The 25,976-nt window shown below is 46.4% G+C and overlaps 1 protein-coding gene and 1 pseudogene across 50 annotated transcripts in view; both read right to left on the reverse strand.

The window, feature by feature from the left end:
- Positions 1 to 25,976, reverse strand: part of Cacna1c (calcium voltage-gated channel subunit alpha1 C) — a 733,897-nt gene that overhangs the window by 88,834 nt on the left and 619,087 nt on the right. For 32 of the 50 annotated variants that reach the window (XM_087182459.1, XM_087182482.1, XM_087182505.1 and 29 more), the window contains 9 exons: positions 24,856 to 25,063; positions 23,782 to 23,902; positions 21,770 to 21,884; positions 20,968 to 21,085; positions 20,563 to 20,632; positions 10,171 to 10,303; positions 6,697 to 6,826; positions 5,445 to 5,504; positions 1,372 to 1,478 (listed from right to left, as the gene is read on the reverse strand). In XM_087182459.1, the coding sequence (XP_087038585.1) occupies positions 1,372 to 1,478; positions 5,445 to 5,504; positions 6,697 to 6,826; positions 10,171 to 10,303; positions 20,563 to 20,632; positions 20,968 to 21,085; positions 21,770 to 21,884; positions 23,782 to 23,902; positions 24,856 to 25,063 (1,062 nt within the window). Of the gene's footprint in view, positions 1 to 1,371; positions 1,479 to 5,240; positions 5,301 to 5,444; positions 5,505 to 6,696; positions 6,827 to 10,170; positions 10,304 to 20,562; positions 20,633 to 20,967; positions 21,086 to 21,769; positions 21,885 to 23,781; positions 23,903 to 24,855; positions 25,064 to 25,976 lie in introns of all 50 variants that reach the window. The other 18 variants (XM_087182545.1, XM_087182535.1, XM_087182566.1 and 15 more) reach the window with 3 other exon arrangements.
- On the reverse strand, positions 10,312 to 20,556 carry LOC101722249 (uncharacterized protein C9orf85 homolog; annotated as a pseudogene).

Raw genomic sequence — 25,976 nt, forward strand, 5'->3', positions numbered from 1 at the left:
GGTCAGATGGGGCAAGAAAGACTAAAAGGAGGAAATTTTGGTTCAAGGTGTAATAGTGATTTAGCAGTAGTGCTGGGATAGAATCTGGGTCTGTAGGCTCCTAGGCAGAAAATTCTGGGTAATATGACTGATGGCACCGAAACAGGTTTTGCTCCCACAGTCCCCATTTCATCCTGAAAGGTGGCCCTAAAACAATCTCGAGAAGGGAAACCCAGGGCCCTGGGACTTATGCCTTTCTCTGCCATTGGTTGGAACTTGTGCAAGTCTCCTCATGTTTTGAACTTCAAATTTCCCATCTATAAGGTGACGATAACAGCCCTTGAGCTGTTTACCTCATAGATACTTTTTTTGAGGACCATGGAAGGATGCTTAGGTGAAAAGTGCTTTGAAAGTCAAAGTGCAGATTTAATGTGGCTGGATGTGGGAGAAACTCATAATCAGATCCTTATAAGGCTGATCAAGGCTTGCAACTTTGATTGTGCAAGGGACTCTCTTGGGGAACTTGAAAACTCCCAAAGCTCAGAACATACCCATCTGGGGGTGTGATTAAGGCAAATGTCTTTTTTTTTTGTGGTACTGGTGATTGAACCCAGGGCCTTTGCACTGAAGTACATCCCCTGCCCCCCAATCCTTTAAATTTTTTTTTTTAAATTTATTGAACAACTATTTTTTTTTTTTTGGGTACTGGGGATCAAACTCGGGTCCTTGCGCTTGCACAGCAGGCAGAGAAACCACTGAGCTAAATCCTGGGCCGTCCTTTTAAAATTTTGAGACAAAGTCTTGCTAAGTCACTAAGTTGCCCAGGCTAGGTTCAAATTTACAATCCTTCTGCTCAGGCTCCCAGAGTGCTGGGATTACAGGTATGGGCCACTGCTCCTAGCTCAAATGCCATTTTTAAAAGCGACCCAGGTAATTTCTCTGTGCAGCCAAGATTGAGAATCAGTACTTCTCTCTTTCCAACACACACACACACACAAACACACACACACACAAACACACACACACACACACACACACACACAGAAAGGGAGGGAGGATGGACCAGAAGGTCAGGGTAGGCCACAGCAATGGCAGGCTTTTGGCATCTGGAGGGCACTGGGCACATGCTGGAGGAGAGAGAAAGGTGCACAACCTAGCCTTATCTGCCATGACAAAATCTAGACGTCTGGACATTTGGACATATTCCTGTGGATAGCATACTAGGAAATGGATGCAAGAAATCACAGCCGCCTTGTTGTGCAACCTCCAGGGCCCTTCCTGTTACATCATTCACATTGGTGGCCCTGCAGGCAGCCCTCCAGGTTTGGTTGTCCTTTTTGGCACCCATTCCTAACTACATGTCCCCTTTTGGGCTCTGGGAGCCCTACTCACTGGATGCCAAAGGAGATGAGGGACACGCTGACCACCAGCAGGTCCAAGATGTTGAAGTAGTTCCGGCAGAAAGAGCCCTTGTGTAGGAAAGCCCCATACGCAGTCATCTGCAGGGAGGTACAGAGAAATGTGAGTACACAAGCCCAAGAGTAACACAAGCCCAAGCTTCAAAGACCCCTCACCTCCCAACTACTTTTTTCTCTACAGCTTCCTTTGGGCAGGTCCCAAGATCTACCACAGGGAAAAGGAAGGACTGAGTAAGGAGACATGGTGTCCAGAAAAGGGTTCTGAAAATATTCACTCAACTGCCAAAGAATTGCCCCAGCTCAGGTGTATAAGTGGCTCCCACACCGACCATGCAAAACTCTTCAATCCTATATTCTTATATTCAAACTATAATCCTATATTCAAAATCTTCAATCCTATATTCAAAACCCTTTCAAGTGAGCCCTCCATCCCTCTTTGATTTCCTACTATTCCTCATCACAAGTCCATGATGGTTCCAACCCTATAGGGCCCTCTGCTGTTGCTATCCAGGCTAGATTTCTTTTAATGTAGTTCCCCACTTGCTTCAGTATCCTCTTACCTTCAGGGCCAGATGGAAAGCTAGGCATTTGGGGATGAGAGAAGGCACACCCTATAGGGTAACCAACTACCTGTACCCTGGTTTGCCCAGGACTTAATCAGCTTTATCTCTAGAAAGTTCTGCTTCCCAAGAAGCCCTCAGTCTGAGGCAAACTGGAAGAGATGGTCATCTTAGTGCCCAGAGAGAAGTTCTGCCAGCAGCTGGCATTTAGCATCCCTCCACTCCCTGGCCTCAAAGAGTGTTGGATCTGTGTCAAATGTTCTCAGCCCAATTTGATCATGTTGTTTCTAGATTACACCTGGGATCCTTTAAGGAAGTGCGCTAGCTGTGTGTGCAGAGGGGGGATGTGGTACAATGGTGAAGAGCACACTTCTGTTGCCTGGGTTTGAACCCCAGCCCTATAGTATTTCATTTGTGCAGCTTCCAGCAAGACACTTAACTTCTCTGTGGCTCATTTTCATCACCTGAAAGATAAAGATAATGATAATACCTATTCTCTAAGGCTGTCAGCATCAACTGAGTAATTATATAGAACACGCTTAGAACCCTTTCTTGCAGAGAGTGAGCTCCAGGTAAGTGCCACTTCTCATGGTAGCTTGGATTTGAGTTCTGAATTCTTCCTGTACGAGAGAAGTTGAGTTTCCTCACATGTAAAGAGGGATACTATTCTCTGCCTCTGTGAAGCTCAGGCAGGTAAACAAGGGCCCTCTGCAAACTTTAAAAATGAGAACACACAGGATGATGATTATTGCTGCAGGACTTGACTGGGAGTCCTTCCCTTGGGGCTTGTAGAAAGCTGAGCACTGTGGGTGCTCAACAACTCTCTTTCCCCACACTGGTGGCTTGAGTTTAGGGCCTGTGAATATCCAGGAGAAGGGCTGTAAAATGCCATGGGCCATGAAGCATCAGCCAAAGGGAAAAACTAGGGGTTGATGGCTAAGAGGATGAGAGCCACTCCCTGGTCATCTGGGGTCCAGTTTATCCTTTTGGAATCAGAGCATGCCCAGGGTGGTGAGCCTGTAGAGCAATTCAAAAGCAAACACAGGAGGGAACTGGCAAAAATAGTTCTTGCAACCTAATTCTTTCCATTTATCTCCTGCAGCAGGGGATCACTGTTTTGCTTCCTGAAAGTTCTAAGCTGTCACCCAGGAAAGGCCTATTGTGGGGTCTTTCCATCCTGAGGAGAAAAAGGGGACAGAGCACAGGCTCCCTACCTCTGAGCCCGAAGGGCAGCAGTAGCTCTCTGCTCGGTCACCAGCAATCACTGCCTCGCTAGACATCCTTCCTAGTTCCTAATGTATCATTACTCTTGACATTTCCATGCGCTGGTCCTGATTTGAATTTCCCTTCTGTGTGACAGTCTTCTGCATTTCAGGCTAGCTCATGTATCCTGCAAACCTTTCCTTTTTAAGGCCAAATTGCCCTGGGCCCTTCAATGGTTCCTTAGGGTACGTGAGCCTTGTGGACGGCCAGCATTGCCTATGCTGTGGCATGATGCAGGGCCTTTAGACAAATGATAGAGACCCAGTGAGAAGGAAGTGCAGGCAGTGCACTGGCATGGAGTGGGCATTCAGAAGCACAGTGAGCATCAGAGAGACCAGAGGAGGAAGAGGGGTGAGTGGAGGGAAGGGCCTTTTGGTGAGCACATTTGCAGAGAGACTTTCACTTTTGCTGTAGGATGATCTTGCAGGAGATGTGACACCACTGAAATCCACAAGGGGCCCTCTGAAGGGGGTCCTGAGAGAGGGGCCTCTGAGCTTTTCGTGTCCTGGGGAAGAGTTTTTTGTGTCTGTGTACCTCCCTGAATCTGGAGTCCAGGAACAAAGCAGCTTGCCATGGAAAGGGGTTCCCAGCAGTGCATCTTAATGCGATCACATGATTCCTGGTTCCCACTTCCCCCTCCTGAAACTGGGGCTTGGCTAGCTCATTTTACCCTGAGCAGAAAAGAAAAATCTGAGCAACACCCTTGGTGAGCTGGAGCCAGTGACAGAAGCTCGGACAACTGGATGTCCAGAGACAAGGATATCATGGAAGGCACACAGAAACTGCCACACTCAGATTGTAAATGGGTGTGACGGAAATGTCATGTCCACTAAAGGGCTGGGCCATGACGTGGCAATTTCACCAGGAAGGGAAGGGCCTGCAGCTGCCGGTGGCAGTGGATGTCAGCTCATGTCAGCCTCAGGGATGGGTGAGAATGGAACCTGAGCTCCTTGGGAGGGAAGAAGATGCTTGTACTGAGCCTGTGCTCTGAGCCTAGGGTCCCTCTCTTCTGGTAAACCTGGTCACATCTCAGAGACAAGCTCACATTACCCAAGGGCTCAGAACGCACACCCGGCAGCTCAGGTGCACCAGCTGGGTGATTCATTGGCTTAGAGACTTAGACATATATGGGAAAAACTTAGACATAAGCTCTCTTGCCCAGTGTTGTTTGGACATAGGCTTAATCTGTTTTGAGCACAGGCGTGTTGCAGCACTCCACGGAACTGTCCTGGGCCAGCAGCAGGCAGAGCTGGGAAAAGTGCTCAAGCACTTTGCAGTGCTGATTCTCACCCTCTGCACTTAACTCCCAGCGTAATTCTTCCTCCCCCATGCTGAGGGCAAGAGCACTGCAACACAGCTTTGTTGCAGGCTCAGAATGTGATCTCTAACAGTCTGCTGAAAGGCCTCGGTTGGGAAGCCGGCTCCCAGTCCTGCACCAAGTCCACATATTGACATGTGGCCCCCAACTCCAGGGTAGCCCTGATGTCTGTAACAAGTACTGAGGGAGGTACTGATGATGGGTATCCTTAGAGAGCAGCCAAAGGGAATCCTCCAGGCCCCAAAGTATTCCATGCCTGGAGTTTGTGTGACATTTCCTCTCGGCAGGAGGAGTGAGGAAGAATTCTTTTTTGGGGAGGAGGAGAATTCTAAGTAGGGCTCAATCACTGATTGACTGGAGATGGTGTGTGTGTGTGTGTGTGTGTGTGTGTGTGTGTGCGCATTGATGGTGACCACAGTACCTAACCCATGCGGGGACAGCACCAACAGTGGTATCAGTGGGGGCTCCTGCAGGTTAAGGACTGCTTATGGGTGGTCAGAGGGGAGGGGATGCAGTGGGGTGGGCTTCTGGCCTCTGAGCCCAGGTAAAATGATGCCACAAAGAGAAGGGCACTGATTTCTCCAATTTCAGGCTTGAGAGTCAAAAAGAGAGAAAGAACGATACAGAAGAAAGAAAGGAGTCGGTGGACAGAGCAGAGATTGAGGAGGAAAGAGACAGGGAATGCATGGAGGGGTGCATTACCTTCAGGATAATCTCTAAGGTAAAGATACTAGTGAAGACATAGTCTGCGTTGCCTAGGATCTGAAAAACAAGCACAACTGGGTTAGTGGCTCGGAGCGTGAACCCACACCAACAGGAGCACGTGTGTTAGCAGCAGACAGCAGCAGGCAGCAAGAGAGCGCTGGCAGGCAGCAGTGAGGAAGAGGAGACGGGGCGGGACTTTACCTTCAGAGCAATTTCAATGGTGAAAATGGCAGTAAAAACAATATCAAAATAAAACAGAATCTGCAAAACAAAAAGAAACAGGGTGGGGAGAGGGTGGGGCAGGGAGGAAAGCAGGACGGGAAGACAGGTCAGTGGATGTTCACCAGAAAAGGAACCCCAGGTCACAACAAGGCGTGAGTCCTGGAGCCTTTCCCTGTGGAGACTAGGAAAGGACTTGGGGGCGAGGGGTGTGTACTCAGCATTGGATCCTGCCATGGGGTGGCTCCGGCTGACCAGTGACTCTTGATGGGGGTCCCAGACAGGTGCGGGGAGCCCAGCTGGTTCTCGGGCTAGGCAGTATCTGGTTGTACATGTTTCTCATTAGCCCGATTTACTTCAAACCCAAACCAGACAAATGTTATATCGGTCAAAGGGGCAGAGAATGGGCCTTATTTCTTTTGCAGGGAGATTCAAAATGCTCAGCTCATGTTGATGGGACTAAGCTCACCAGCTTCCTATGCTGGTGGCAACCTCTCCTGGTATCTTGTTCTTTGCGACCTGGGAAGGAGTTTCCTCTAGGTCTACTCAGGTCAAGGATAGGCTACAGAATTTCATGCTCTATTGTAACCCAGGGAATGGATCAGGGCTTGGCCCGTAGCTGTTACACTAGGTAAGACAGCCTGGGCCATGTAGACTCCTGGGCACCAGTGTGGCACCAGAGCAGGGCCTCCCTTCTTCATGCCCATCTACTTGGTATTTGATAAAGTTCTAAAGTTTTGAGATATAGCAATTTTTATTATAGCCTCTTATGCTGTTCACCAGAGCCTTAGGTGGCTCTCTAAATTTAGATTTATGCTATTGAGATAACCGAGGCTCTCTTTTACATAAGGTCAGCCTTATCACTGGCACCTTTTTGCAGATGGTCTCGCTCTGGTCAGAGCACGCTGGGAGCAGGGAGGAAGTCATGGTCTCTCCTCCCTAAGGTCACAGGGAATGAGTGTTTCCTGGGGAACATCCAAAGACAATGACGTGCCTGACCTCTGCCAATGACTGAACCAGCCTGAGGTGTTTGGGCACATGCTCTCTTACTTGCTTGTGGTCCCAAGCTGGGTTTCTATAAAAGCCCTATCTTTTAAAAAAAAATGTTTATGATGCATCTGCTTGCAAGATTGGGAACTGGGCTCCTGACTGATCAAAGGAGTCAGCAACAGAAGCTGTGGGCCCAGCCACACTCTTGGGCAGAAGGGGTACAGAGAGCAGAAGGCATACACACATGGTTCCTGAAGGAGGTGTGCTGTACGGGGTCCTCCGCAGCCAGAGAAATGCTGCTGAGCAGGATGAAGAAGAGGATCAGGTTGGTGAAGATCGTGTCATTGACAATGCGGTGGCACTGGAGGCGAAACCTGCATAGGAGGGAGTAGAGAGGTGAGGGGCGTGTCAGGAAAGAAGGGGGTACGTGGCTCTGTGGGTCTCAAGACCACTCCCCTCCGCTCCTTCTACCAGGCTGCAATGGCCTTGGTGGTGTGACCTCACATTCTTCTGTTGCTGGGTAATGACAGGCGCCCCGCCCCACCCCCGATGACATTTCTGAGGAACTTGGTCCTAAAGACATTCACAGACAGTAACCTCTGATATTTTGGAGGGCTGCCTCTGAGACAAGCAGGAATCTCTGAATTCTCACATATTCCTATGAAATTAACAACTGGATTTTGTTTGGAGACGTTTTCTCCACCACTGGAAAAAAATCACTTTATAAGGTCTACTGCATAATTTTGTGCATTGGGAACAATGAGCTACCTGAAGATGTGAATGCTGAGGCCAGAGAAGCCAGCTCTCTGGCTAGGTGATTTGCTCCCATGTCATAGCTTCAAGTGTACAACTTGGTTTCATACTTCAGACAATGAAAAAGAACTGCCCATGTGTGCCCATGTGTACCCTTGTGTACTCATGGACAGCACCACAAAGTCAGGGTGTCTTGCATATCACATCTGGCAAAAGCACAGGAAGCAAGTACAGCTTGCTTATTATCATCTTCATTTCACAGATAAAGACACAGGAGCCCAGGAAGGAGAGGCTTGCCCAGAAACACAGCTGCCGTGTTGGGGAGCCAGCACTTAACACCAGCCCTTCAGACTTCGTCTCCTTCCATCATGGGTGATTAAATGCTCCAAAATACTGAGAAGGGCAAATTTTGGGGGGACAATGCTGGTTTCATGAGAATTAGGAGATCCACTAGGGCCATTCCCTTCAAACCAGCCAGCCAGTCAACCAACCCACCAACCCACTGAGCTGAGTTGAGGTTTGCATATGGGCAGCCTGAGAACAGATGCCAGTAACAGCTAGGCTGTCAGGGAACCAAGTTTCAAGCCAGTCTTGAGGTGGAGCATCTGGAAGAAAGTTTCCCCAATTCCAGTCTAGGTCCTTCGGATTCTCACCCAAAAGGTCATCAAACACACAAGAAGATGAGCCACTAAGATGCAAAATCAGAAGAAACAATAAAGTGATTTAGATTCTCCCCAGGTCGTGCATATCAGATACAGGATATAGGATAACTATATTTGAAATAAAAGAGTCAATCACAAAGTTGCTAAATCCACAGTAACTATTAGATATAGACAGATGGATCTGAACAGTTTAACAACAAATGGAACTGACTAGAATGTTAGAATATAATGTTCAACTTTAAAAAAAACTGGTTTAAGGAGTAATATAAAGTTAAAAAGAAAATTAGCCAACTGGAAGACATCTCTGAAGAAATCACTCAGAACACTGGAAGAGAGGCAAGGAGACGAAAGATATGTAAGAAGCTTTAGAAGACACGGAGGACAATCTTACTCCAGAAAGAATGGCCATCGTCAAGAAATCAAATAATAACAAATGCTGGGGAAAAAGGAATCCTTCTATGTTGTTGGTGGGAATGTAAACTAGTTCAACCACCCTGGAAATCAGCATGGAGATTCCTCAAAAAACTAAAACAAGAAATTCCATTCAACCCAGCTATTCCCCTTCTGGGTATCTGACCAAAATAACTAACGACATATTATAGTAATACATGCATACCTATGTTTATAGCAGCAAAACTTATAACAACGAAATCTTGAAGGTGGCCTATATATCTGTCAACAGATGAATGATAAAGAAAGTGTGGTATTTATCTGCAATGGAATAGGGAGGTCAGCAGGAGAAGGTCCGCCATATGTCTAGTTGGAGGGCCACAAAGAAGAAACAGTGAATTAAGGAGAGGCAATCTTTAAGGATTATGGCTGCAAATGATCAAGAAAGGAAGAAAAAACAAATACAAATCCTAAGCAAGATACATGGAAAGAAATCCGTGCCAGACTCAGGGTAATGAATCTGCATAGCACTGGAGGTCACAGAAGATGTTGATGGCAGCTAGAAGTGATGGGCAGGTAATTCAGAGAGGAGTGGTAGCTGGGATGCCAGCAGGTACCTCACAGAGTCGTGACAGTCGGACTGCCAGCTGACTTTATGGTTGGATGGCATCTTCAATGAACCAAGGGGCAAAAGCTGTCAGCTAAAATCATGTCCACAGCAAAATTATCTTTCAAGAATAAGAAATTAGACAATTACGTATGAATACAGCCCAAGTGAATTTAGCATAAAGGAACTAAGGGACTTCTAAAGAATGTCCTCTAAGAAGAAAGAAAATGTTTGCAAAAGGAGAGAGAGTTACTAAAAATGCTCAGTGACATGACAGTTGCCGTGGGATTATTATTTTACAAGACAAAGGTAGTAAGGGGGTGGATGGACATAATAAAAATGTTACGTACATATATGAAAATGCCACAACGAAACCCTATATTTTGTAAAATTAGTATCACTAATAAAAAAGAAACAGAAAACAAGTTTAAGTAGAAATGACACTATGCTTGTGTCAGGAGATGCATATCTTCTGGCTCTTGAGCACTCAGTTTCTTCATTTGTAAAATGAGAAAAATAATTTGCCTGACCCCTTTGGGTATCAAATGAGATAAAGCTGATAAAGTACAACACCCTATAATCTGTTTTAAATTTTTTGAAAAAAGGTGTAGCTCAGTAGTTGGGCTTGTTTAGTATATGTGAGGCCCTGGGTTCTACTCCCTAGCACTGCAAAACAACAACAATCAAACTCCTCAAAAGAAAACAAAAAACTGTCTGCAAATAAAATCATATGCAATATGTAAATCTAAACATACTAAATATACAGTATAATAATGATGATAATAGTGTCTAACTTGTTAGGTTAAAAAAACTCAGTGCCAAAATACTAATAGACAATAGTGTGTGAGCTGGGAGCTAATGAGCCAGTTAAAATGGTACAAAGTCCTTCCTTGTGTTCAGGAGGAGGTTTAAGATATTGTTTAAGGGCTGGGGATTTAGCTCAGTGGTTTGGCCGCCTGCTGCGCAAGCGCAAGGACCCCAGTCCGATCCCTGGTACCAAAAAAAAAAAAAAGATATTGTTTACCTTTACCTTTTGTTAAGCTAAAAACAGACTTAGCAAATTATCAAGGGTAATCATCTAAAGAATAGAGAAGTTACACATTTCAAAGCCTAGAGGGAAAAATAAATGCGGATCATCTGATTCAGAATCCATGGCTCTTTTCCCCTAACTCAGTGTCTTTTTCACAACCTGCAGGATGTTGGGAGAGTCCCAGACTCCTCCCAGAGGTTCAAGTAAAATACAGGGGCCTGCTGGGCTCCTATCACAGAGGGAGCAGAGGCCACCTTCCCCACCCCTCTCACACACCTGTTGCTAGGGCTAAAGATGAAAAATGCGCTGGCTTCTGGCATGGGCACGGCTTTTTCCTTAAGGTGTAGCTCAGAGAGTGGTCGTGGACGGGGCCCGACAGGCATCTCAGGCTCCTCCTCATCCTCTTCTCCTGTAAAAACAAAAGCGCCATACTAAATAACTCCTCCAGGCCCACTGAATCATCGTCCTGTGCCCCCTTCCAGAGATCTCCCTACCTTCCTACCAGCAGGAGTCGACATCGCTTGTAACTCTAGACACGTACATAGGCACCAAGCAAGCTAGACATTCTGGTCTCCCTTGAGGGGACAGCAGAGCTCACCTCTGTCAGGGACACACTTTCCTGGGATTACATATTCAGAGGGGTTATAAGTAGGGTGGTCAACTTATCTCCATTTGGCCAAACTATTCTGGTTTTAAAACTGAAACTCGCATGTCCCAGGAAGCCCAGCAGTGTTGGGCAAACACGGATGCTCAGTCATCCTGGTTGAAAGGCACTGGAAAGGGATCAGGTTAGAGCAGGCACTGCCAGGCACTGCTCATTCATGTCTGCTGCAGTGGGGAAAATGAATGGCTTAGCTGACGGGAGGAATCCCTTACAAACAACCCCATTCTTGAAAGTTCTCGGAGTTCAAAACAAACACCTTCCCATTTCTGAAACTACAAAAGAAATCATGTGTTGTGGGGATCATAGGGCGATAAAGTAACAAAACAGCCCTTCACTCAAAACATTGGATACTGATACCAATTCAAGAAGCTCTTTTGTTTTCCTGGGCAGGGGGCACATTAACACAGACCAAAGCTAAGCAGTTTCTTCCTCTACTTGCTTTATCGAGCCCCTGCTTCTTCTCTTCTGGACAGAGGTGATCAGAATGCAAGGTCTGGGGAGTTTACAGCCGGCGAGTTAAAAGCACAACCTCCCAGCCAAATGCCTTCATCCAAATCCTGGCTCTATTTCCTGGTAATATGGTCATTTCGTTGAGTCTCTCTGTGCCCTTTTTCTCCATCTAAGATGGAATAATAAGAACATAGGTATCTGAGAAGAGTGCATAGCACATGATGATTGATGACTGCTATGTGGTGGCTGCTTTCATTATCTCTCCACCTATGGCCAACTTCACGCCTGTGAATTGCACTCAACACCTTTCTCAGAACGACCCTTGCCTGCTAGTGCTTCCTATCAAACCATCCACTCACATCCACCTATTTTCTGAACGCTCACTTCAGGGAGTTGACAAGTGTGCCCCCCAATCCTTGCCTATCTAGAACTTCAGAATACTAGCTTATTTGGAAATAGGGTCTTTGCAGATGTTATTAGTTGCAATGAAGTCACATTGGACAAGGGTAGACCCTAAATCTAGTGACAGTTGTCCTTATAAGGAAACAGACAAGGCACATGGAAGGACAAAGGCCATGGAAGAAAGAAGCAGAGACTGGAGTGATGGGTCCACAAGCCCACGAGTGCTGGCAACCATGGGAAGGATAAGCAAGGATTCTTCTGTGGAGGCTTCCAGCAGGAGCACACCCTGCTACTTGAGACTTGAAGCCTCTTGAACTGCGAGAAAACAAATCCCTATTGTTTTAAGTCCCCCTTCTCTAGTGGGTGGTAATTTGCTAAGGCAGCCCTAGGAAGCAAACAGTTCACTCTATACTCTGCTCTTCTCTCATCTCTTTATCCCCTTCTCTGCAGAGCTCACAAGGACCCCAATGTAGACAGCATCCTTCACCTGGGTTTTCTGAGCACCTGGGCTCCAGGGAACGACCTTCCTGTGAATCCCACGGCACTTCTGGTCTCCCCCATTCACTGGGCACTGAGCTCACGGCACCTCAGATGCCTAATTTTAAATATTTCTGTCCTGTGTGCTGCAAACTCTGGAGGGAGGAGTGTGCCTGGAATGCAGAAACCCTTACGTTTGATGAGGATTAATTCTACACCTTCATAGGGAAGGGGGCCTTGCAAAAGAGAAGGGTCATGTGGAGACTGATCTGCCTGAAAAAGGGGAGTTACAGGCAGTGCATCCCAGGGACCCAGCCTGCCTAGTGCGCTCTTCCTCCTTCTGGTTAAAATGAATGGGGCTTGGAGCCCTGGGTGTGGCTCAGTGGGAGAGTGTTCGCCTAGCAGGCATACGGCCCTGGGTTCATCCCTTGCAGCACAACACCAAACCAAAACAAAAACCCAAAATAAAAAACACCCCCAGCCAGGTGGCACAGATGGAAAAGTGGCTGGGACAGAAACTGATTCTTTTTTTTTTTTGGTCCCAGGGATCAAACTCGGGTCCTTGCGCTTGTGTAGCAGGCGGTGAAACCACTGAGCTAAATCCCCGGCCCCAGAAATAGATTCTTTATCAAGCAAGAGTGCTTAGGGACCAACGGCCAGCAGAATAGAAGCAGAAATCAGATTCTTTCCCTAGGGTCATGACAATTGACCAGCAAGGTGAATTAACATTTTCAACAGAAGAGACACAAGAGATGAAAAACCTTCCTATGTAAAAGAAAAATTTTCTATAAAAATTTATTAAAGCCAGGGTTGGCCTAATTCGTGCAAGAGTAAAATTAAAGTGGGAAAGATCTTACATTTCTACCCAGCTGTTTGTATTCTTTTCAATTTTGCTCTAAGGAAGCCAACATTTTCTTGTTCATGATAATCTGATAACAGATCATTTCGTACTTATTTTAATCGTGTGTTTATAGAAAACCATATTTACTAGCTTTGTGCTATTCTGAGTTCCTAAGGAACCATTTTTCATGCTCTTTTGTCTGCGCTGCTGCCTCATTGTTTATGAAGTTCTGTGTTGACTTCCATTCCTGGGGACAAGCATGTCTGCTGCTCCATCAGACTCTCACCCGCTGAGCTCGGGCATAATACTCAAGAGGAAACAATTTCTGAAGGACAAACTCAAATTGATAATAGGACAGAAATCTGACAGCAGGTGACACCCACTAGGTATGATGCACAAGGAAGGGAGGCCAACAGGTCAGGAAATAGCAGAAAGTCCATTCTGGGTTTGGCAGCTGAACCACCAGACTGCTCCTTCCAGATGCCAGGGCATTCCCTCTGGGGTGCATATTTTCTCCTTTTTGTTCGCATGGGTTTGGGGAAAGTATGGAAAGTAAGGCGATGCTGCTCTTTGAAGTGGCTGCTGCTTTTCTCAGTGGCAGTTAGAATGTTCAAAAGTAAAAGGAGGGGCTGGGCCTAGCTCAATGGCAGAGCACTTGCCTAGCATGCAAGAAGCCCTGGGTTCATCCCTAGCCACATTAAAAAAATAGGGAAAGCGCTGGGCAGCTAAATGTTCCAGCCTTGGTCCTTGGTGCCCTTTGCCTCCACCCTCCTCTCTCTCTTTTATTTTTATACCAGGGATCGAACTTGGGACTTTGAGCTGGCGAGGCAGGCAGTGGTACCACTGAGCTAAATCCCCGGCCCTGTACCTCCTCTCTTGTGTTTAGTATTCTTTTCACCTCTGCTGTTTTGCTCATGGGCAACTAAAATAAAGAAATTATTTGTGAATCCGAAGATGAAGACACAGAGCTGTGTCTTGTCTTCCAGGAGCTTATAGAGTTTTCAGCGAGGCACAGGAGTCTGCTGGCAGCAAAAGGGTAAAGCACAATTGGTAAGGCCTCACATCCAGGGCGGAGCTCTGAGGGACGGAGAGAAGGCCAAGGAGCGGTTCCGCACCGCGTTTCTTCTCCTTACTGGCTCAGTGAAAGCTGCAGTCACACTTCCTCGTTTTTCTCTCTCTAACACTTAAGCCATTAATAAATCCAGTTGGCGCCATGTGCAGAATGTACCCCAGTCTAACCATTCCTGGGATCCCCGGCACCAACCCAAGCTGCCGTGTCTCCCTCCCGGCCTGTTCTGTGGTCTCCTCACTGCTTCTTAAGAGGATGAGGAAGGCCAGTTGACAGCCGTCCAGACTGGGCCTCCGTGTGGCGTGTGAGTCTCTTCCTGGTGTCCATCTCACCTCCAACTCTCTCTGTTTCCTCTGCACCAGGTGTGCTGGTCCTTTTTGGAGTCTCCCGCGGCTGCCTACAAGATTGTGGCTGTCCCCCACTAGAGCCGCTTCCAGTTGACTCTCACATCTGGGTCATTTCAGGTATGTGGGTTTTGGCCCAAACGTCATGTTCTCCAAGAAGCCTTTACTAATCCTGCCGTCATAGCAGCCCTGTCCCAGCCACTCTCTGACATCATCCTGGTCATACTGACTTCATTTCACCTTACGCTATCTTTTTAGCTGGTTTGTTCTCTGGAGGGCAGGACCCTCCTCTGCCTTAACCACAGCTGTGTCCTGGGGCCTGGCACACAGTAGGGCCTTCATAAGTAGTTATTAAGTGACTGTCCCCAAGGCTTCCTCCAGTTCAGTGTCTGCAGTGACAGTATGGGTGTGATAGAACTTCTTCAACCTCTCCAGCCCCCATTCATATCCCAGTCAAGGTCATGCGTTTCTGTGAAGGACTCCAAAGACTCCACATCCTCTGCCCTTGTCCTTGTGCCCTTTCGATAATCAGAGCCTCCCCCAGAACATGTGATGCTGTGCTACACCATTTCTGGTGTCACTCACTTTTTTTTTTCAATCTCCCAAACTTTATAAAAATGAAGAGACAAAATATACATAGTATAAGTCTGTTCATATAAATTTCAAAACCAATGCTTTAAACAGTTCAGCATATAAAATACCCATCTATAGGGCTATAAAGAAAACATGACAAAATGCTAACAACTGGAATTGAGGTGAAGAGAATGAAAAGGTTCATTTTACTTCTTTGCTACTTTCCTTCAGGTTTGAGATTTTTCAAAATAAAAGAATAAGAAAGGGTTAAAAATCAGCCAAAGCTAATGTATACTGTTTTGGAGTGGTTTGGGTACTAAATGACAAAGAAAATAATAATCAAAACTCAGCACAGGCAGACTAGGGAAGAAGGGTGAATTGGTGATGACGGAGAACCTGGCAGGGAGCTTCTGGTGCTGGCGGTTTCTTCCTGCATGTGTACATGTTATACATTTCCTTTATAATTACTTATTAAACTATCCATATAAATTCTATGCATTTTTGGATGTATATTTCACAAGAGGAAAAACGTAAAACCTGAGAAAAATTGCTATACATTTGATAAACATTATTTTTAAGGAATAAACTTTTTGCCTTGTACGAAATAAACATTAAGTAAGGGGGCTTTGGCCAAAAGGATCGTTTTGTATTTGAGGATCAATCATTAAAAGGTACTTTCCATGGACTAATTTTTTAAAGCTAATTAAAATCATGTCTCTTAGTTTTACATTACATAGTTTTTGTAATTTTTTTAGAGACAGGGTCTGTGTAGTTCAGGCTGGCCTTGAACTCACTATGTAGCCCAGGCTGGCTTTGAACTTGTAGCAATCCCCCTGCCTCAGCCTCCTGAGTGCTGGGATTATAGGCATGTGCCATCTCACTTGGTTTAGATAGTTCTTATACAAGCACGAATTCTGAATCTTACTAAATTTGGTATTGAGTAATACATTCTTCTAAGTAATTCCCATGAACTGCAGCACGACACCATGATTTTATCTGCTTTTTGGCAGGTATCCTAGTATATGCAACTTAAAATTTTAAGACAACTCTAGATAAAAGTTTTACAATTATGTAAATATCATGCCTAATTCATATTGTTCATATGTGACTTTTGCCTATTTTCTATAGCTTTTTCTGACTTCTTCATTGGGATTTAACAGTATTTTTGTGTGACACTGTCAAAGGCAAAAAGTGATCAGAATTTCACATTCCTAGACTGACTTTTAATGTACTTTACATTAATCCACTTGATTTTCACCTGTGTCATCTAAATCACTATCAAAATCTAAGTCATCATCACTTTCTTCATTCCTTTTGCAGCTTCTTCTATGATTGGATCTTTGATTATTTTCAGTGGTTTCTGTCTTTTCTGGTTCTTTATTAAATGGAACAACAGCGTCTTCTTTCTTTCCACTTTCACACAGACTTCAAGTTCATAGGCGCATGGTCTACACATTATGTGTAAGACTCCTTCACGGTCTTCTGCAAACATTTAATGCATTTTTTAGGTTTTGATAATGGTTTATATTGGCTGTATTTTACCCACCATTCAAGAACTTCTTTACAATGCTGACATACTCCATCATGAAGTTTAGCATTAATTTTAACATAAAATTTTCCTAGAAGTCAACAAATAATATTTGATTTCTTCTTCCCATTTCTCTCATTACTGATGGAATCCTTAACAAATGACATCTCAGTCTGAACACTCTTGTCAAACTCGTCATTTTTGAAGCTAAACGTATTCTGGTGCTTCTGTGGCCTGGAACGAGTCACACTGCTTTTCTGGGAGCTCATCGCTGGAATCCACCAGCCTGCACCAGGTGCAGTGGAAAGGCCACAGGGGAGACGGAGGAGTTCGCCCTGCGGCGCAGACGCATAGGCCAGTGACCCGGAAGGAACTTACCCCTGGGGTCACTCACTTTAAAATAAAGGTGTTCAAGCATTTGAAGTCCTTGGTGGCTGTTAGGAACATTCATTGAAATAAACTGATAAATTGATAGAAGAATTATCTATTTGGCATGATGCTTTTCTTCTTGGATGAGCAGATGTTTCTATTACAGGTTGAGCATCCCTAATCTGAAAAGTGGAAATATTCTGATATCTGACTCCTTTTGAGCATGTGATACTCAATAAATTTTGGGTTTTGAAGCATTTCAGATTTTACAGTTTTGAATTAGGGATGCGCAACAGCTAAAACCTATGCAAATATTCCCAAATGCCCAAACCTCCAAAATATGAAACTCTTTCATTCCCCAGCACTTCAGACAAAGGATACCCAACCTGCAGTAGTGTATGAATGTAGGCTAATCTTGGAGGTGACAACCAGCCGGCCAGCTTTTGAGACGGGACAGAGGAGAGAACTCCAGGGCCACCATTAGGTGCTAGAGCCCCTTAGGGCGATTCAGAAACAGGCCCTTCTCTGGGTGTTCAGTCACCGAGGGCTGGAGTCCAGTTCTCACTCAGCCAGTGCATCACGTGCTTTTGGGGACAGCAAGACAAGCAAACACTGTAGGTCCAGTGATGGGGAGAGGAAGGAAGGGAGAATGAGCAGGAGGACAGCATGGAGGCGCCCTGGCCTTTCCTCTCTAGAGCCCTGGCTGAGGCTCCCTTCTAGGTCATCTGTGTGACTGAGTGTAGCAACGGCCAGCAGCCAGGGGCTTTGAAAGCAGAAGCGGCTGTGGTTGCCGATGGTGGAGGGATGGTGGTGGACCAGGCTTTTTGCCTTTCACCATTCAGAACAGAAGCAGTGGGAAGGAGAGCCTTCCAGAATAGAGACTACCTGCTGAGGGACCAGCAGAGGTGTCTGTAAGAGCTTCTGTTGCCTCTGGCACTAAGGATCCAGGAACCACCTGCGGAGGAAGACAGGGAGGAGAGGGAGGGGAGGAATAGCTGGAAGATAGGCTGACTGGGCCTCTAGGGGCCAGGGGGAATGTGCAGCCACCAGGTTTAGGAGCATGCCATCCTTGAAGGCCTCGTGGGTAGAGAATGGAAACATGGTGAACAAACAGTGTCCTTGGGGACTGGCTTGAAAGACCTGGGTGGGGTTGGTAGTGGGATGAGGCCAGAGGTCTCAAAACAAAGGTGCTATGGTTGGATCTGGACTGTCTCCCAAAGGCCCATGTGGTGAAGACGTGGTCCTCAGCCTGTAGTGCTGTGGGGGGGTTTTGGAAGTTTTAGAAGGTGGGGTGTGCCCTGGAAGGGCATATGGGGACTATGGGCCTTCCTCTTTTCTATTTCCTGGCTTCCATGAGGTGAGCAGCTTCCTCTACACATATTTCTGCTACCATGTGCTGCCTCACCACAGGCCCAAAGCAGTGATGCCAACTGACCACAGGATAAAATATCTGAAACTGTGAGCCAAAGTAAACATTTCCTCCTTGTAAGTTGAGTATCTCAGGTGTTTTGTCACAGCAATGGAAAGCTGACTAACAAAAGATAAAAACATGGTTAGAACCAAGAGAAATGAAGGCAGGGGTCAGCAGGAGGTTCAAGAAGGTGGCTCCATGATCAGGCAAAAGAACAAGCTCCAAAAAGAAGAATTAGCAGAGTGTGGGAACAGCTTTTCGGTTCCAAACCATAAGCATCACAAGAATCCTCAAAGCCACCAGATGGTGACATGCTGGATCAACAGAAATGTCTATGACACCCTGCATGGTGACAATGTCCTTGTTAATTAGTTTTTGGTCCTTGATATTTCCTCTATGACATCATGAGAGCAACAAAGAAAAGCCAGGAGTCTATTCAGAAACACAGAATTTGAGACTATTGTCACAGAGGCAAGAGGTTTGTCATCCTGCCGCCGTATGGAACGTACTGCTCCAGGCCTGACGGCATCTGGGTGTGTGTGTGATGAGACCCTCAGATCCAGATCTGTCCCCCCAGACCTGTTCCCCCAGATCTGTCCCCGCTGGGCACAGGGACACTGCATCCTGGAGACCAGGCCAGCTTGGGACGGGCTCTTCTCAGGGCCCAGGGGAATTTGTTCTATGACTCTTTTTCTCTTTTAACTTTTAAAACATGCACAAGAATAGGAAGACAGTGAACCTCTCTATACTTGGTTTCAACCTCTTTGCCATATTGCTCATCATGTTCCCCTTATTTCCTCTGTCCCCGTTCTTTGGGGTTGCTGGAATACCTTAAAAGCAACTTTGGAATATTTCAGACTCCAGCCATAAATACTTCAGCATTTTAAGAACAGAATTACCATAAAACTATCATACCAACATGATTAATAGATATCACTCAAAATCATTCATTCATTTTTGTTTATCAAGGATCCAGACAAGATCCCCCATCGCATTTGGTCAATATTACTAGCAAGTCTTTGAAATTCTGTGACAGCTTCAGCCCTAAGGGTTTTAAAACTTCAAAAGGCTCCATCTCAACCTGGAAATGCTCTGCTTTTCTTTGTCTAAGCTCCAGGAAACCAAGTCTTCTTTCCCCAGCAGGGGGAGAGAAGTGAGGGTCATGATTATCGATGCTGCTTTTAGAGACAACAGAAGACACCTTTAGTGTCCTTGCCAACTCAGTGAGAATCAGCAAAGGGAAAGCAACAAGGAAAACCCAGTTCTGCTCAGGATTGCAGAAGGGTTTCAGCTGCCTAACTTGGTCACCAACACCAATACAGCCTGGCCTGAACCAAGAAGGAAAAGTGAGTAAGCTCCACAGTCCCTTGGTGGGTGTATTGACTTCCATCTCGAAGCTGGTGATGAATCTGTGGCTCTAGCTTGGAGGAAGGTAAGCCCAAGGCTCCAGGGGACTGAGCGAAGGGAAGTGAGAGGGCCCTGGTCATGGGGAGGCGGGCGACCAAGGATTCTGACGTTGAAACCTCTGAGAGAAGCCTGCCTGGCAATTCACACGTCAGATAGGTGCACAAGAAGCCCATGTTAGTGAGAGTTCTTTATGATAAGAGATCTGAAAGCATTTTATGGAGCAACAATCAGGACATCTGTGGTGGCAGCTGTTCTTGTATTCGGCAATGCCTCCTGAGTAGGGCAAGATAGATTTAGGGTTTCGTATTATTATTTGGCAAGCATAGTGCTGCCACATATGCTATACAGTGGTACCTTGGTTCATGAACTTAATTTGTTCTACGATTTTGGGAATAATGGCCATGTTTGAGTTTGTGTGGGAAAGATGGCCATGGTCATATTTGTTACCTGATGCAGCATTTGCAAACAAAAACAAAATTTTGCCAAACACTTCTATTTGTGAACCAAATTGTCTGCAAACAAAAGCATTCTATAGGGCAGTGTGTGTGTGTGTGGGGGGGGAACCACAGTTCATAACAGTAAATATTTTATGAACAAATAGAAGTGAGGAGTTTGACAGCTCCAAACACAAAGTAGTGATGAGGAGATGGAAATGTTAATTATCTTGATTTGATCAGCACACCCTGCATTTGTATCGAAATATCACACTGGGCCCCATAAATACTGTATATATAATTATTACATGTCAATTAAAAAATATAAAAAATGGTTAGAAGTGGTGATGTTACTCTGATTTGATCATTATACACTGTACACGTGGATCGGATGATACCCCATAAATTTTTATATTTAATTAATAATTTTAAAAAATAAATAAAAATAATTAAAAAATTTAAAACAGCACTGCTCAAACATGATCTTATTTCACCTGATAATATCATGAGGAAATCAGAAAAAAAGTTTTCCCCTCAATGGTGGCTGTAATGCTTAAATGCAGAAATGGGACATTGAGCAGTGCAAGGTAATTGCAGAGGGAAACTGGACCCAGTGGCCCTTCACACATGGGCATTTTCCCGTGGCAGCAGGACATGAGCTTCTATCCTCAGCCTCCCAGTCTCAAAGGCAAGTGGTACCTGCAGCGTCTGGGTTGGGGTAGGGACTCTTGTCCTCATTTTCATTGTGCTGGAGGTCATCCACGTTGATCTAGGCAGCCAAGGAGAGGAGGAAGAATGCAGTCAGATACAGGCCACAGATTTAGGGCCCCAGAGTGGCCTTCAAATCACATTATATTCAGTAGCTGAGCTCAAAACTATACCCCTGTCACTCTGCAGGATCCCTTGAGGTCATCAGTAGAAGGCTGGAACTCAGCCAAGTCACCTTCCCTTCCATTCCCCATCTACCCACCCCACACCCACAGCCTCTGCCTCCCCTGAGTGTCTGTCCTTCTTTCTCCTTTCCGTGGGTGACTCACCTGCCAGACTCTGGCCTTCGTTCCTCAGCAGTGGCCCCACAGCTCTTGGAAGGAGGCAGCTACTCACCTTGGTGGGTGGGGACTCCCCATCAGCAGTAATGGATTTCAGCTCAATTTTCTCCTCCTTGGTCTCCTCCACTGCTGGCTTCTCCACTGCCTCCTGTTTCTTCTCTGGGCTGGCAGTCCTGGCCGGTCAGCAGGAGAAAAAATAGAAATGGATGTTCACTGGAGTGAGAGAGGACAGTGTAGATGAGAAGTGGCCCCAGTCTGTAGCAGGGAGGGAGAGCAGATTCCTAGGGTCTCCATCTACTATCCTTTGCTTGGGGACATTATATGCACAGCGTAACCCCAGGTGCCCGGGCTGGGCCACCCTGGCCATCTGGGACTTGGCTGGCCTCTTCCAGTTCCTCAGCTAACTCAGGGCTTGAATGTGATGATGGTTCTGGATCTCATTTTAGATTGGTTCCTGGGGGGACATTGCCTGGTACCCAGCAGAGGCTTGAGGTATTACAGCCCCAGCTAGACAACAAGGAGGGCAGGATTTAGGGCCCTGCCTTGCATTCCCAGTACTGAAGATGGTGCATAACACTGAGGAAGCATCACTCCTGAGGCTGGAACTGGATTTCCCCAGTTCTTCTCAAAGGAGAGCCCCCACCTTCCTAGAAAGGTGCAACGCCCTTGCAGAGATGATCATTCACGATGGCCCCTGTTTCAGGGCCATGGCTGGGAGTCAGGAGAGGCTCAGGCTACTGTAGGAAGCCCCGAGCCATGCCCTCTCAGGAGAGACGGCCACCTGGGGGTGGTGCCAAGCCTCTCTTCCCGTGGGAATGGCATTCCAGAACTGGGCCCAGGTGAGCTTAGAGGGTTACCTGGCCAGCTTCTTTCTCTCCTTCTCTTCTTCTTCCTCCTTTTGGGCAGAAGTGAGGCTCTCAGCATCAGCCAGGTTGTCCACAGCAATGGCCAAGAACACATTCAGTAGGATATCTGTTTGTGTCCATTCTTAAAGAAAATGACCTCAGCCTTGGGGTGTTTGATGGGCACGGGGCAGGGAAGGTGCAGGACACGGAGGGGTAGAATTCCCCAGCAGAGACTCACGTTAAGTTCAGAGCCCAACAGCGTCCCTTCCCCCACCCTTCTTTCCCCATCCCTCTCCCCACCCCTGAAGTTTTCTAAGTGGTACAGACCAGCCTAGCTTGTAGTCTAGAGCAGGCAGGGTGAGGCAGTGGGCCCTGCCTTGCTCTTTAATTGCTGGGTTTCATTATTGGTTTCCCCACTGAGATGACTGCCTGTAACTGACATTATACATAGCGTTGTCTCAAGCAGAATGCAGAAATCTCTTAAGAGCTGTTCATGTAACTGGGCGTTGAGGGGGTGGCACGGTGTTGCTGCCAACTCAATGTGAACCACGCATACAAAGGCTCCTGGAGGGTCTGGCTGAGGTGGGCAGTGCTTGGGAATTCCTCAGGGAGGCAGCCATTTAGCTGTTTCTCCCTGCCCCGCTTCCCCACCTACAGAAACACAGTGGGTCAGAGAATTGCAGAACAGAGAAGGTATAGCTAGAAGGGCCTTAACGTTTGTTAAGCATGACCACCACTCAGGGTACTCAGAAATTCACACCATTTCTCATGCAGGGAAGGAGAAACCTAGGCCAGGCAGGGCTTGCCAAAGGAGGCCCTGGAACATGGTAGGAGATTTGCATGCATTTTCTACTCAAACTCACAGTGACCCTTTAAATAGTAGTTACTATTCTTCTGTTACAGGCTGAGTATCCTTCATCCAAAATGTTTGGAACCAGAAGTAATTTAGACTTCATATTTTTCAGATTTTTAGAATATTTACATTTGCATAATGAGATATCTTGGGGATGGGACCCAAGTCTAAAGACAAAACTCAATTATGTTTCCTACACACCTTATATCTTGAAGGCCAGTTTCTATAATATTTTAAATAGTCTATGCAACAAACAAATATTCACAGTGTGGAATTTTCCATTTGCAGTGTTATGTCATTGCTCAAAATGTTTCAGATTTTGGAGCATTTCAGATTTCATATTAAAGATGCTTAGACTGAACCACATTTCCCAGATACTGAGGTAGACAGCCTTTAATTTGCTGCAGGTCACTCAGCCAGTAAAATGGGAAGCCCTATTTGCAGGTTTCAGTTTGTGTTTTCTGAACCATCATAAACTGGGATTTAATCCCCGAGTTTTGGACCAGAGCTATTTCTGCTGTACCGCCTAGCCTCTGGACTCTCACGGAGCTGGGATGCCAGGGAAGAAAGGACGTGGGCTTGAGACCCTCCTGGGGTCTTGCTCATAGCCTGGATCAGAAAGGATCTCTTAGGTCAGCTTGTTGACCCATCTAGCTCTCCCTGTAACTAAAGTCTCAGAGAATAGTTTCAAGGGGAGAGACACTGACCAAAATGCAAGGAGAGATGAAGGACATTTCCAGGGTGAAGGCTCAGTCCTCCTTCACTGAGCATCCTATCTCTGAGCAGGTGCAACAGCTCCAGGGGCCCCAGGGCCCAATCTCCAATTGTGTTCACATCATAGTCTACAATGAGTGGTTGCGCATGTCACAAGCCAGGGGGCGCCATTCACCTAGGTTATGATTAGAATACACTTCCTGGCGTCAGGCAGCACTGCACCTGAAAAGATTCTGGAATGCGAATATACAACCCCACCTATGCCAAAGTGCAAGTTTCCACCCCAACCCACCCACAGCGGAAGTGGTTCTAAGCTGGGCCATATCTTCTCCCCAGGACAGCCTCCCTGGCTCTCCTGGGGGTGCCCCGGGGCCAGGCCCTCCAGGAACACCTATTTGGCATTGCGCTGCAGGCTGCGTGTAGGGGCATCAGGGTTGGGGGCAGCAGCAAAGGATACAATTTCCACAGATGAAGAGGATGATGAAGTAAATACAGACTAACATCCCTGGAAAAGAGGGGCCGCCATAAGCCATGATCCCATCATACATCACCGAATTCCAGTCCTCCCCGGTCAGGATCTGAATGACACATTCCCACCAATAAGGGACACAGCGTTAGACCAACAGCAAACCCAAAAGTCCCCTGCCCTGCCCCGCTATGTTAACACAAATGCCCCAAATCTCCTTGCCACTACTCTCCCTCCTCCTAGGCCCTAACTCTCCTCCCCAGGGGTTTGCGGGATATTGACCTGGGCACTCTAGACAAAGTGTGTGGCCACTGGTAAATATTATCTGAGGGACCGAAAGGGTTTTCTGGTCAAAATACCTCCTACTGTCCACATACAGTGCACAGAAGGACCAAACTTCCTTGGGGGAAGGCATCAGGGCCCCTCACAATTGTGAATATGTCCTGGGGACAGTATTAGGCTACTCTACTTTTTCCTAAACATCAGTCACTTGGGCGCCATCTTTAAAACTTTAAAACATCCACATAGTATTCAATTTCCTCTATAAACCAATCTACTTTTTAATTTTAATTTTTATTTTTTTTAACCAATCTACTTTTAAACTTAAATAAATGCTATTTTAGCTTTGCCAAAAATCAAAATATCTATACAATCAACTTTGTGGGCTACTTATGTCTTTTTCAAGGCAAGCATGGTGGGAAAGTCAGAGCTCCATGATGAACCCTCACCCTGTTTTGCTTTTCTTTGTTTCTGTTTTGGGCTTTCATATAGAATTTATTTGATTAACGGGTTTCATAGCTAAGAAAACATTTAAAAACTACTCAGTTAGATTTTTTCCCAATGGCTGACCTGCTAGTGGAGTACCGCACGGACCTAGGGAGGAGAACCTACAGAAAGAGCTGAGACTCCCCAAGGCATGGATCCTCCAGGGCTGGTCCAGGCTGGCCTTGTGCCCAGGGAAACGGTGATTCTTCCCACCCTCTTTGATGCTCCTTCTTCCTCCCCTACCACCTTCACCACTGAACCACCCTTCTAGTCAGAAGGCCAGCAGAGAAGAGTCCATACCTGAAACACAGTGAGGAGGGACTGGGGGAAGTTATCGAATGTGCTCCTCCGGGTCTGCATCTCATCAAAGTTGAACTTTCCTCCAAAGAGCTGCATTCCCAGCAGGGAGAAGATGATGATAAAGAGGAAGAGGAGTAGGAGCAGGGAGGCGATGGAGCGCACAGAGTTCAGCAAGGATGCTACCAGGTTGCTTAAGGAGTTCCAGTACCTGAGGACCAAACAGGGGAGGTCAATCTCCTTTCCTCTGCCCTCCTTCCCTTGCTCTGAATCCACGCGCCCACTGCGAGTTCTAAGACGAAGCTAGCTAGCTCCACTATCTGCTGCCTCTCCCTTTCCTGGGGGCAGGGTGATGGTATGAACTGGACTGCTGGTGGTGTGAGCTGCACTCACAATTAGAGTGTGAAGCTAGTAAATTCAGGTCCCAGGATCAGTAATGTATAACTAATGTGAAGAGATGGGGCTAAGGGGTTGGAAGCTTGACTTCCCATCCGGCCCTGCAAGCTGCTGGCTGTGTGTGCCTTTTGATTAGCCACCTAGCTCCCTTCTTTTCTGCATTTTCATCTGAAAAAAATTATAGATAACAGCATATACTTCATTATGTTACTGGGAAGATTGCATGAGATAATCTGGTCCCCCCTGCCCCAAATATAGTGCCCTGTACACAATTGATAAAGATTAGTCATTATTGTTATCATCACTGTTGGTTTTTGAACAGAAAAAAAAGTTTTTCTCCTCAAGAATGCCAATGTGGGCCCAGTCCAGCAGCAGCTGTCCAGCAGAGGGATACGTTAGGTCTCCCATGGGTAAGGGCAGTACACGGCTTAGTGGGGTTACCCTGTCCTATGGACTAGTGTTTAGAAAGTGATTCCTTTGGAAATTCTGATTCAGTAGTGGTAGTTGGGTACCCAGATATCTGAAATTTTAACAAGCATTCCACAAGATTCGGATAAGCAAGCAAATCTGAGACATCCTGGATTACACCAGACCTATCACACTCCCTGGGGATAGCTCAAAGCAAGCACTCTCTGGGAGTGGGGTGGGGAGTTCTGTCCTGGGCAGAGGTTGACTTTTGGTAGGGTCCCGAGGAAGGGTCCCTGCTCCTATGATCACTGAGTCTTTCA

Source organism: Heterocephalus glaber, unplaced genomic scaffold (assembly GCF_053883595.1).
Source record: "Heterocephalus glaber isolate CG9 unplaced genomic scaffold, H.glaber_assembly_v1.0 deba00000281, whole genome shotgun sequence".
NCBI classification, from domain to species: domain Eukaryota; kingdom Metazoa; phylum Chordata; class Mammalia; order Rodentia; family Bathyergidae; genus Heterocephalus; species Heterocephalus glaber.